Source organism: Orycteropus afer, unplaced genomic scaffold (assembly GCF_000298275.1).
Source record: "Orycteropus afer afer isolate SDZICR_OR568_19922 unplaced genomic scaffold, OryAfe1.0 scaffold00116, whole genome shotgun sequence".
NCBI lineage: Eukaryota > Metazoa > Chordata > Mammalia > Tubulidentata > Orycteropodidae > Orycteropus > Orycteropus afer.
The window spans coordinates 613,735-626,725 of NW_006921703.1; the positions used below are offsets into that span (position 1 = coordinate 613,735).

Genomic DNA, 12,991 nt, shown 5'->3' on the forward strand with positions numbered 1-12,991 from the left:
ATCTGTATGCTGAGCAAATAATCCAAGAAGCTGGACTATATGAAGAAGAATGTGGCATCAGGATTGGAGGAAGAATCATTAACATGTAATACGCTGACGACACAACTTTGCTTGCTGAAAGTGAGGATGACTTGAAGCGCTTACTGATGAAGATTGAAGAATACAGTCTGCAGTATGGATTATATCTCAATATAAAGAAAACATATATCCTCACAACTGGACCAATAAGCAGCATCACAATAAATGGAGAAAAGATTGAAATTGTCAAAGACTTCACATTGTTTGATTCTACAATCTATGCCAGTGGAAGCAGCGGTCAGTATATCAGATTACATACAGCACTGGGCAAATCAGCTGCATAGGACCTCCTTCAAGTGGTGAAGAGTGAAGATGTCTCCTTGAGGACTAATGTGCACCTGACCCAAGCTATGGTATTTTCAGTCGCCTCATGTGCATGTGAGAGCTGGACAATGAATAAGGAAGACTGAAGAAGAATTGATGCTTTTGACCTGCGGTATTGGCGAAGAATGCTGAAAGTACCATGGACTGCTAAAAGAACTAACAGGTCTGTCCTGGAGGAAGTGCAGCCAGAATGCTCCTTGGAGGCAAGAATGGCCAGACTTCGTCTCACATACTTTGATCACGTTTCTGTAGGGACCATTCCCTGGAGAAGGATGTCATGCATGGTAAAGTAGAGGGTCGATAAAAGAGGAGAAGGCCCTCAATGAGGTGGACTGACATGATGGTGGTGGCAGTGGGCTCAAGTGTAGCAAGAATCATGGAGCTGGCTCAGGACCAGGCAGTATTTCATTCTGCTGTGCATAGGGTCGCTATGAGTCTGAGACAACTCGATGGCACGTAACAACATGAAATAACATGGTTGATAATATGAGAAAGTTCAATTTATGCCAAATAGGAATTTCAGAAGGAAAGAACAGAGATAACAGGTAAGAGGAAAAAGTTTAAGAAATGCTACTTTAGAATTTTCTAGAAGACTTCAGTCATCAATGATTAACACAGTAGTGTCTCAAGCAGAAGAAATAAAAACAAATGTTGTCAGACTAATCATGATAAAATAACATAAAAACAAAGTATCAAATAGTAAGGAAAAATCACAAAAGCAAATAGAAGAGAGATTACTACAGGGCCAAAAAAAAGACAATTAGATGGATGGCAAACATTTCATTAGCAACAAAAGACACCACACAGCAATATAGCAATACTTTCAAAGCACTAAGAATAACTGTCAATATTGTATTCTACAGAGAGCTATATTCAAGAAGTGATGGCAAAAGGATAAGACATATAATTTTGCAACAACATCAATAACAACCAAGAAAAAAAATGTGTATGGTTATATATGTATATGCATATAAGGAGCTCTGGTGCTGCAGTGCCTAAGGCTTTTGACTACTAACCAGAAGTTTGGTGGTTCAAACCCACCAGCCACTCTGCAAAAGGAAGATGGGACAATCTATTTTGTAAAGATTTACCACCTCAGAAAGTTAATGGGGGTCACTATGAGCTGGAATCGAGTTGATAGCGGTGAGTTTGGCTTTGGTTTGGTTTATATATGCATATATGTGTATGGATATATATGTGTGTATACATATGTATACACATGTAAAAAGCCAAAATTGCTAACCTTTCAGTTAGCAGCCAAGCACTTTAACCACTGTGCCACCAGGGCTTCTCTACACATCTACATATATATATGTTCACTCTTCGTCTGTCAGTTTGTCATACTGTAATGGCTTATGTGTTGCTGTGATGCTAGAAACTACTCAAACATCTATTAATAATCTGAACATGGAATGTACAAAGTAGGAATATAGGAAAACTAGAAGTGGCCAAAATGAAATGGATTCTTGAGGATCAATATCGTAGGCATTAGTTAGTGGAAATGGACTGGTAATGGTCATTTTGAATCAGACAATTATATGACATACTATGCTAGCCACTCCTCAGAAGGAAGATTGGGCAATCTACTTCCATAGTGATACTTCTCGGAAACCCAAGGAGGGGTCGCTATGAGTCAGATCCGACTCACTGGCAGTGAGTTTGATTTTTTTTTGGTGTGTTAATGTAGGAAGGAGCTCTGGTGGTGTAGTGTCTAAGGCATTTGACTGCTAACCAGAGGACTGGCAATTCAAACCCATCAGCCACCCCACAGAAGGAAGACTGAGCAATCTACTTCCATAAAGATTTACCTCCTCAGAAACCCAAAGAGGGTCACTATGAGTCAGAATCCACTTGATGGCAGTGAGTTACTGTTTTTTTTTTTTTAATTTGTATAGGAATAGACAAATAGTGGAGCAGTATAGAGAGAAGCCATAGCAGGCCCAAGTATGTTTATTTACTTTATGATAAAGGTGTCATATGATCTCTTTATCAGTTAAGTGGAGAAAGTTTTGTTAAATGGAGAAAGAATGTGTCGATAGTTTTGTTTTCAGCTTTTCTTTGAACTGGCTTCATTTTGTCAGTATTTTCCAGTGTCATTGAAATTTATTTTAAAACATTTCCTTCGGCTACATAATTTTAACATACCATATCATGAAATTTTGGTTTAACATTTCTCTCATTAGGCTTGGTAAGGTGGAGGGTTGACGAAGGAGGGGAAGACCCTCAAAGAGATGGATTGACACAGTGGCTGTGGCGATGGGGTCAAGTATGCCGGGGATCGCGGAGCTGGCGCAGGACCAGGCGGTGTTTCATTCTACTGTGCATAGGGTCGCTATGAGTCGGAGGCAACTCCATGGCACCTAACAACAAATTGTTAGGCTAGTTGCATTGCTCCCATCTTTATCATTAAATATGTCTTCATATCATTATGATAGATTCCTAAATGGAAATACTGACTTAAAACATAAATATCAAAGCTGTGGGTATTCTAACCAGAATGTTTAGATATATCAAATTGAAAGTAAGACTGACTTTTTTTTTTTTTTAAAGAAAAAACAAACTATATAGGACCTATTTTCCACAACAGAACACAAGTTTTGAAAAAGTAGTTACATGATCTTGTTTTGCTTCTACTGTTATCCTTTCCCTCTTCTCTGTTCCTTGACATTCTTATCTATCAAAATCTCTGTATTCCTCCCTAATATAATGAAATTGTTTTAATTCTGAAAAAGAACAAATCAGAACTCCTGTGCAGGGAAGCTTGAATCAATCTTTCTGTTCCTCTTATGAAGAGACAGTTGCTCTGGGCAGTGAATTAGCCCTTTAGAAAACATTGGCATTGTGTTTCTCAACCCTGAGTGTCTTGTATAGGCGGCCTGGAATGCATTAAAGAGAAGCATTATGTTCAGATCCTCAAATCTAATGATGAAATCCTGCTTTTACTAATTCTAAATAGTTATAAATAGTTGTTCTGAGTTGGTTTCTTTAATTATTAGTGTTTGTTTTAGTGAATGTTATAGATAAATTTATTCCAATATATAGTTGGTTCTGGTTTTATATTATAGAAATCTATCAGGAGAGTTTGCTCTTTAATGATGTCACATGATGAATACTTTTTTTTTAAGAAAAATAGGTTTCATTTCAGAGCAGTTTTTGGTATACAGAAGAATTGTGCATGAAATACAGAGTTCCTATATCTGTTCCCCCATTGTTTCTCCTATTAACATCTGTGTTCCTGTGATACATTTGTTACAATTGATAAACCAGTGTTGATATACTATTTATTAAAAAGCCCATTGTTTACATTAAACACTCTTTGTGTAGTACATTCCTATGAGTTTTGACAAATGCTTAAGGTCATGTGTTCACCATTATAGTCTCATACGAAATAGTTTCACTGACCTAAAAAATGCCCTAAAGAAAGCAAAAGGTCATGAAAAAGATAGGAAAGGAAGAAAAGACCAAAATGGATATCAGAAGAGACTCTGAAACATGCCCTTCCATTGCTAAAGCAAATGGAAGAAATGATGAGATAAAACAGCTGAATAGAAGATTTCAAAGTGCAGCTTGAGAAGACAAAGTCAGTTATTATAATGAAATGTGCCAAGAGTTAGAGTTAGAAAACCAAAAGGGAAGAACATGCTCGGCATTTCTCAAGCTGAAAGAACTGAAGAAAACTCAAGCCTCAAGTTGCAATATTGAAAGATTCTATGGGCAAAATATTGAAGGATGTAGGAAACATCAAAAGAAGATGGAAGGAATACACAGAGTACCAAAAAGAATTGGTCAGTGTTCATCTATTTCAAGAGCATATGATCAAGAACCAATGGTATTGAAGGAAGAACTTGAAGCTGCATTGAATGAACTGGTGAAGAACAAGGCTCCAGGAACTGATAGAGTATCCACTGAGATGTTTTAACAAACATATGCTGGACTGGAGCCATTCACTTTTCTGTGCCAAGAAATTTGGAAGACAGCTACCCAGCCAACTTTCATTCCAAAGAAAGGTGATCCCACAGAATGTGGAAATTATCAAACAATATCATTAATATCACATGTAAGTGACATCTTGCTGAAGATAATTCAAAAACGGTTGCAGCAGTATCTTTACAGGTAACTTCCAGAAATGCAAGCTGGTTTCAGAAGAGGACGTGGAATGAGGGATGTCATTGCTGATGCCAGATTGGCTGAAAGCAAAGAATACCAGAATGATGTTTACTTGTGTTTCATCGACTTTGCAAAAGCATTCGACTGTGTGGATCATAACAAATTCTGGATAACATTGAAAAGAATGAGAATTCCAGAGCACTTAATTGTGCTCGTGAGGAACCTGTACATAGACCAGGAGGCTGTCATTGGAACAGAACGAGGGGATACTGCATGGTTTAAAATCAGGAAGGGAGTGCATCAGGTTTGTATCCTTTCAGCATACGTATCCAATCTGTATGCTGAGCAAATAATCTGAGAAGCTGGGCTGTATGAAAACAACATGACATCAGGATTGGAGGAAGACTCATTAACAGCCTGAGATATGGAGACGACACAACCTTGCTTGCTGAAAATGAAGATGACTTGAAGCACTTTCTGATTAAGATTAAAGACTGCAGTATGGATTTCACCTCAACCTAAAGAAAACAAAAATCCTCACAACTGGACAAATAAACAGCATCATGATAAATGGAGAAAAGATTGAAGTTGTCAAAGATTACATATTGCTTCGTTCCACAATCAACACCAGTGGGAACAGGAGTCAGGAAATCAGACATGTTGCTCTGGGCAAATCTGCTGCAAATGACCTCTTTAAAGTGCTGAAGAGCAAAGATACCTGTTTGAAGACTAAGGTTCGCTTTACCCAAATCATGGTGTTTTCAGTTGCTTCATATGCATGTGAAAGCTGAACAATGAAAAACTTAGACCAAAGAAAAATTGATGCTTTTGAGTTGTGGTGTTGGCGAAGAATACTGAAAGTACCATGGACTGCCAGAAGAAATCTGTCCTGGAAGAACTGCAGCTGGATTGCTCCTTGAAAGTGAGAATGGCCAGACTTTGTCTCACCTACTTTGGTCATTTTGTCAGAAGGGACCAATCGCAGGAGAAGTGTATCATACTTGGTAAAGTGGAGGGTCAGCAAAAAAGGGGAAGACCCTCAAGTAGATGGATTGACATAGTGTCTCCAACAATGGGCTTAGGTATAGCAAGTATTGTGAGGCTGGTACAGGACCAGGCAGTGTTTCATTCTGTTTTACATAGAGTCACTATGAGTTGGAGCCAATGCAACGGCACCTAACAACAACAACTAAAATGTCCTGTTCTCCACCTATTCATCCTTTCCCCCTCTGTCTTTATAGTTTTGCCTTTTCTAGAATGCCACATAGTTGGGGCATGTGTTTGTTTATGTGTTCATTTGGAGAGATTCTTTAGGGTCCAGAATCGGATTGGCTGTGATCTTTACAGAAGGTACTCGCCAGGCCTGGATGCTAGCACTGGATGGGTTCAAACCCTTGGGTTACTAAAGAATGCCATATATAGTCTATAGTGATTACCTTTTTAAAATATAGAATGTTACTCTCTTTCCTATTTTTGCAAATGTAGACATTTGTATTTATTTTAATGACAGAAATAGCAAGTTTTATTTTTAGTTCAGACAAGAATATTTAGCAATCATTCATTTTTGTTAATGAGCTAGATAATATTCCTGCACAAATTAATAATCCTCTGTATTTTAGTTAGCTTTATTACTGCAAGAAAACAGATTTTTGTTTAGATCGATAATTCTCAAAAGTGTGGTGCTTTCCACCAGTAGCATCAGCATCACCTAAAAACATGTTAGAAATGCAAATTATTGAGCCTCACTTCAGACCACCTATTCAGAAACTCTGGAGGTGGGGCCCAGAAACTGTTTTAACAAGCCTTCCAGGTGATTCTGATAAACACTAAAGTTTGAGAACTGTTGGTTAGATAATATCTGCACAGTGGCTATAAAGCTCAGCGCTTATAACTTGAGGCCTATGTTTGGTTTAATCTCAAGGTAATTGTTAGGAATGTTCAGTATTGCTTTTAAGAGATGTGTAGATGAAAAACAATAGGAAGGACCCCTTCAAAAGTTGTCTGTCATTGGTTCCAGTTGTTGAGATTTTGAGAACTAAGCAGAGCGCCAAGAATCCTTCACTATTGAGCTGAAGCAAATCATTTCAGTACTTAGTGTTATTAGCAGAAGCACTGTTTGTTAACATCCTTTAGATTTCTTCCATTAGCAAGACATTTAAAATGACAAAAGAATTTAGAGTTCCACATTTAAAATACAGGAAATTATCATTAGAATTAAGAAATTCCCCTTTCTAAATTCAGGGCCTTGGTGCTTATTTTGGCTGTTAAGTCTATAGTCTTTTTTTTTTTTTAACTCAACAAGATGTTGTTGTTGTTATGTGCCATTGAGTCAGACCCAACTCATAGCGACCCCTCCTTGGGTTTCCGAGGCAGTATCACTACAGAAGTAGATTGCCCTATCTTCCTTCTGAGGAGTGGCTGGTGGGTTTGAACCGCCAGCCTTCTGGTTAGCAGTCAAGTGCCTTAGGCACTGGCTACCAGAGCTCCTCTCATAAGGTAATTACTCTCAAAAAGAGGTATAACTGCTTAGGTGATGGTGTCCTCTTGGCATCACCAGTAGATCTTGTTGTGCTATGGATTAAAATTAGTGACTAGAGAACTATTAAAGGAAAGTTTGCAATGTTCCCTTTACAAATATTAAGAAGTGAAAGATTTTTTAAAACCAGAGGAAAGCTACTAACTTTTTAAAGATGTTGTTGTTGTTGTTGTTATGTGCCGTCGAGTCGGCCCGACTCATAGCAACCCCTCCTTGGGTTTCCGAGGCAGTATCACTACGGAAGTAGGATTGCCCAACCTTCCTTCCAAGGAGTGGCTGGTGGGTTTGAACCACCAGCCGTCTGGTTAGCAGGCAAGTGTCTTAGCCACTATGCTACCAGAGCTCCCACTTTTTAAAGATAATATTGAAAAAAAAAGAAAACACTTTCAAGATTGATTTTCTGCTTTGAGCTTTTTGTTGAAACTGTGTTTTCAGTAATGGATGACATTTTTAATGAAATGGAAAGAGAAGCAAATTTTTTTGGTTAATATGAATTTTTATACGATTACTGGGACACATGTCCCAAGGGATCTCTGGTGCAGACATTCGTGAGATGAGGCCCATTTCTTCAAAATCACAGTTACACAGGCCCCACCAGATGGCGGTACACACTAAAACTGGGATAGCAGCTTCCTACAAAACCCCAAAGGCACAAAGTGTAAGTGGGTACTGTGTGTCCCATGGGCTACAAAGGAGCTCTGGTGACATAGTGGGTAAGGCATTTGGCTGCTAACCAGCAGGTCGGTGGTTCAAACCCACTATTTGCTCCTCAGGAGGAAGATGAGGCGGTCTACTTCTGTAAAGATTTACAGCCTTAGAAACTCAATGGAGGTTGCTATGAGTTGGAATTGACTCAATGGCAGTGGGTTTGGTTTGGTTTTTGAGGGGAAAAACAGTATCTAAATGTTGTTTATTCTCTATGTATAACTAGGCTACATTATGAAAAATCCATTTCTTGTAATCAACCAAAAGAGATTAAATTTATCCAATTATTTATTAATTACTGCTTGTTTATAACTCAGGAGTTGGGATAGGTGTGGCATATATTTTAAAAAGGTCCTTACCCAATCAAATGAGTGTGAAACTTTTAACTAGTTTGTATAAAAATATGTAATGGAGAGTTTAGTGTTAGGAATGTCTTACAATATTTAGTTATGGGCCCAGGTGAGATTAATAAAATTGAGAAGGAGAAGCAATTTTCTGAAATTAACCAGTCTTTTTTGGTCTGGTTCCAGCTACCTGCCAGTGAACATTCCACATCTGTGTTACCTTGATATTGGTATTATTTAATTCATTTCTACATATAATTATCTACTTGCTAAACTGTGTAAAATGCTTTAGCCGATCACTTTTTAGCTACATGAGTTCACAACAGGCTAAGAGATTATTTTTCTTCTCTGAGAAGTTAGTGTGTAAAGTGTACAGTTTCTCACAAAGTAACTCATTTAAAAATAATGTGATTTGTCCATTATTGACTCTGTTAGTAAAATATCACAGAAGTAGAAGTCTACAAGAAAATACCACCATAGGGTATTTTGAAAAGACTTTAGTCAGATTGAATTGAAATTTGAAGACAAAACATAAAACAGATTTTTTTTTTTTAATTTTTAAATTCAGTTTCTAACTTAATAATTGTAGACCTTAAATTATTTGAAGATGGGGTGGGAAACCTGATAAATGAAGATATTCTAGCAAAGAATGAAAACATATTCATTTTTCTGCATAGAATGAGAAGGAAATATTTCTATAACTTTCTCAGCCTGTTCTAATGATTGATAGTCCCTTGGTTGGTTGTATTGTTAAATTACAGAAATTTGCAATGTAGGCCTTCACTTTTTTGTTCGGTTGACCTGGGCTGAAGACAGATCTCATGTTAAGGAAGTTTATCTTAACAAGCCATTTTATTTGTTTTTGATATTTTAGTTGTCTGAGGGAAGCCAAAAGCAAGCAAATCTACAGAAAAGCATTGAGAAAGCTAAAATTGGCCGACATGACACGGTAAGTTTATATCGTTAGACTCTAATCATAGCAATTATAAGTAGAAGAATAAGGACAAAGAGGGACGGGATACCATTCTTTCCAAAAGAGAAGTGGAAAGGTCATGAGAAGGTTTGGCATGGTAGAATTCCCAATCATAAATCTGGATTTTTGTTGTTGTATTGTATATAGTGACATAGCATAGAAGCATAAACCCTGGAGCCAGACTGATTGGGTGTGAAAGTCTCCTAAGGTTGCTGTTCCTCAATTTTCTCAGTTGTAAAAGGAGAAATAATAAAATCTAACCTCATTGGGTTAAATTGTTTGCAAATTGTTTGCAAAGCACATAGAAGAGGACCTGGCACAGGCCCTTTTTTCCAGGGTACCTGTGAGTGGATTTAAACCTTTAACCTTTGGTTAGCAGCTGAGCACATTAACCATTTATATTACCCAAGGGCTCCATGGCACTTGGGAAGCCCTGTGTAAATGTTTGCATAAATATTTTAAAACTCATGGTTTGTTTTTTTGTTTTTAAATTTTGAACAGAACAAACTGAAAACTGTCAACATGATATCCTTATAACCAAAAAAAAAAAAAGAAAACCCAAACTCACTACCATTGAGTCAGTTCCAACTCATAGGAACCCCTCCTTGGGTTTCCGAGGCGGTAAATCTTTATGGAAATAGATTGCCCAGTCTTCCTTCCGTGGAGTGGCTAGTGGGTTTGAACTGCCAGCCTTCTAGTTAGCAGTCAAATGCTTTAGGCACTATACCACCAGAGCTCCTTAGTATCTTTATAGCCTTGTAAAATTTTGAAATTATTTAAATGAATACAGACCTACTTTTCTTTTTTTACTTTTTACCTGTTTTTTGTTTGTTTGTTTGTTTGTTTGTTTGTTTGTTTACTTTTATTGTGGTGAAATTATACATGACAAGACTTTCACCAACATAACAACTTTCACATTTATAGTTCAGGGACATGGATTCGTTTCATGCCTATTTTATTTTAAGTAGAGATTAAAAAGATCATTTTACTTTCTAGTTCTATCTTTATCTCAACTTTGGGTTTATAACTAAAATCTATTGAAGATCAACATACACCACTAACTGCATTACATGTAAAGGTCCCTGGGTGGCATGAACAGTTTACACTCAGCTACTAAGCAAAAGATTGGTGGTTCAAACCCACTTAGTGTCACAGTGGAAGAAAGATAACTGATGTTTCAGTTATCTAGTGCTGCTGTAGTAGAAATAACCCAGGTGGGTGGCTTTAATGAACAGAAATTTATCTCTCACAGTTTAGAAGGCTAGAAGTCTGAATTCAGGGGCGGCTCGAGAGGAAGTTTCCCACTCTTTGTTCTATCTGGAGGAAGGTCCTTGTATCTTCTCAACTTCTGTTCTTAGCTTCCTTAGTGATCATGTGGCAGATATATTCTCCTCCATTTGTGCTTATTTGTTTATTTAATCTACTCTTTTATGTCCCAAAAGAGATTGATTTAATACGCACCCTACACTTATAATGCCTCATTAGCATAACAAAGAAAATCCATTCTCAAATGGAATTACAACTACAGGTATACCAAAACAAAAACCTAAACCCATTGCTATTGAGTGAATTCTGACTTGGAACAACCCTATAGGATGGAGTAGAACTTCCCCATAGGGTTTCCAAGTCTATAAATCTTTATGGAATCCAGTTGCCATATCTTTCTCCCATTGAGCCACTGGTGGGTGGGTTCCAATAGCCAGCCTTTTAATTAGTACCAGAATGCTTAAGTATCATCACAGAATGCTTAAGTGTGCCATCACAGTTCCAATTACAGGTATACCAAAGTCAAACTGACTGCCGTTGAATCAGTTCTGACTTATAGTGACTTGTAGGACAGAGTAGACCTGCTCTGTATGGTGTGCAAGGCGGTAAATCTTTACAGAAGCAGACTGCCCCATCTTTCTCTCACAGAGCAGCTGGTGGGTTTGAACCACTGACCTTTTGGTTAATAGCTGCGTGCTTTAACTACTGCATCCCAAGGGGCTACTGGGCTACAGTTAGAGGGTTAGTAATTAAGCACATACTTTTGGGAGACACAGTTCAATCCATGACACATGGCAATCTACTTTGATAAAGATTACAGCCAAGTACCCTGTGGAGCAGTTCTACTTTGTAACATATGGGGTTGCCATGAGTAGGCATTCACTCAGTGGCAGTAGGGTTTGGTTTTTGTTTTGTTTTGTTGTCCTGTTTATTGTTTGTTTTGCCTTTTTTGCACTCCATCTAGGTGTCTGTTCTGGAAATCTTGACATACTCACTTACACTGGCAAGAATTTATAGAAGCAACATCAACTAATAGTAGTATACCCTGCCCAGAAGTTGTTTGCCAACCTGCTGTGTATTACCTAGTCCACTAGAACCAGTGTAACTAGAGTGAAAAAAGGATGGGTTCTGTGGTCTGGCCTAAGAAATATTAAAAAAAAAAAAAAAAAAAAAAAAAAAACCACCAACAAACCTAGTTGAATGCTGTAGCTATCAGAATAGCACAATAGTTCGGAGAGGCTTCTAAGAAAGACGACTTCTTCTGCTTATCCTGAGCTCATATGTCAGGATTTTTTTAAAAAAATACATACCCTCTATCTGGGAAGTGGCAGCAGACAGCTTTTTGGAGGGCTAGAACTGGTAGGGGAGGCCAGGAAGTGGGAGTGGAGCAGTTTGGAACTGCTAAGGTAGATAAACTTGTCTGTCAATTTGTCATCCTGTGGTGGCTTGTGTGTTGCTATGAGGTTGGAGGCTGTGCCACCAGTGTTTCAAGTGCCAACAGGGTTAGCCATGGCAGACGAGTTTCAGCGCAGCTTCTAGCCTAAGACAGACTCGGAAGAAGGAAGAGACCATCCACTTCTCAAAGAATTGGCCAGTGAAAACCTAATGAATAGTAGTGAAACACTCTCTGATATATTACTGAAAAACAGCCCTGAAACATTGTCTAATATACCACAAGGAATGAGCCCCTCAGGTCAGAAGGCACTCAAAATATGACTACCAAAGAGCTGCCTCCTCAGAATAGAGCTGACCTTAATGATGTGGATGGAGTAAAACTTTCAGGACCTCCTTTCAGTAATGTGGCATGACTCAAGATAAGAAGAAACAGCTGCAAACATTTATTAATAATTGGAACATGGAATGTACGAAGTGTGAATCTAGGAAAATTGGAAGTTGTCAAAAATGAAATGGAATGCATAAAGATCAATATCCTAGGCATTAGTAAGCTGAGATAGACCGGTTTTGGCCATTTTGAATCAGACAACCACATGATCTCCTATGCCGGGAATGACAAAGTAAAGAGAAATGTCGTGGCATTCATGATCACAAAGAATGTTTCAAGATCTATCCAGAGGTACAATACTGTCAGTGACAGGATAATATCCATATGTCTACAAGGAAGAGCAGTTAATACTACTATTTTTCAAATTTACGCACCAACCACCAAAGCCAAAGATGAGGAAATTGAAGATTTTTACCAACTTCTGCAGTCTGAAATCTACCAAACGTGTAATAAAGATGTGTTAATTATCACTGGTGACTGGAATACAAAAGTTGAAAACAAGGAAGAATCATCTGTAGTTGGAAAATATTGTCTTGGTGATAGAAATGACGCTGGAGATAGAATTTTTCAAGACCAACGACTTATTTATTGCAAATATCTTTTTTCAACAACACAAACGGGAGGTGTATATGCAGACTTTGCCAGACGGAATACACAAGAATCAGATTGACTACATCTGTGGCAAGAGGCGATGGAGCAGCTCAATATCTTCAGCCAAAACAAGGCTAGGAGCTGATTGTGGAACAGACCATCAACTGCTCATATGCAAGTTCAAGTTGAAGCTGAAGATAATTAAAGCAACCCCATGAGAGCCAAAATATGACCTTGATTTTATCCCTCCTGAATTTAGAGATCATCTAAAGAATAGATTTGAT

At 38.0% G+C, this 12,991-nt stretch overlaps 1 protein-coding gene across 1 annotated transcript in view; it reads left to right on the forward strand.

Annotated features, from left to right (window-relative positions):
* MND1 (meiotic nuclear divisions 1) overlaps positions 1-12,991 on the forward strand; it is a 96,947-nt gene that overhangs the window by 66,325 nt on the left and 17,631 nt on the right. The window contains exon 5 of the mRNA XM_007943987.1: positions 8,969-9,043. Coding sequence (XP_007942178.1) covers positions 8,969-9,043 — 75 coding nt within the window. The remainder of the gene's footprint in view (positions 1-8,968; positions 9,044-12,991) is intronic.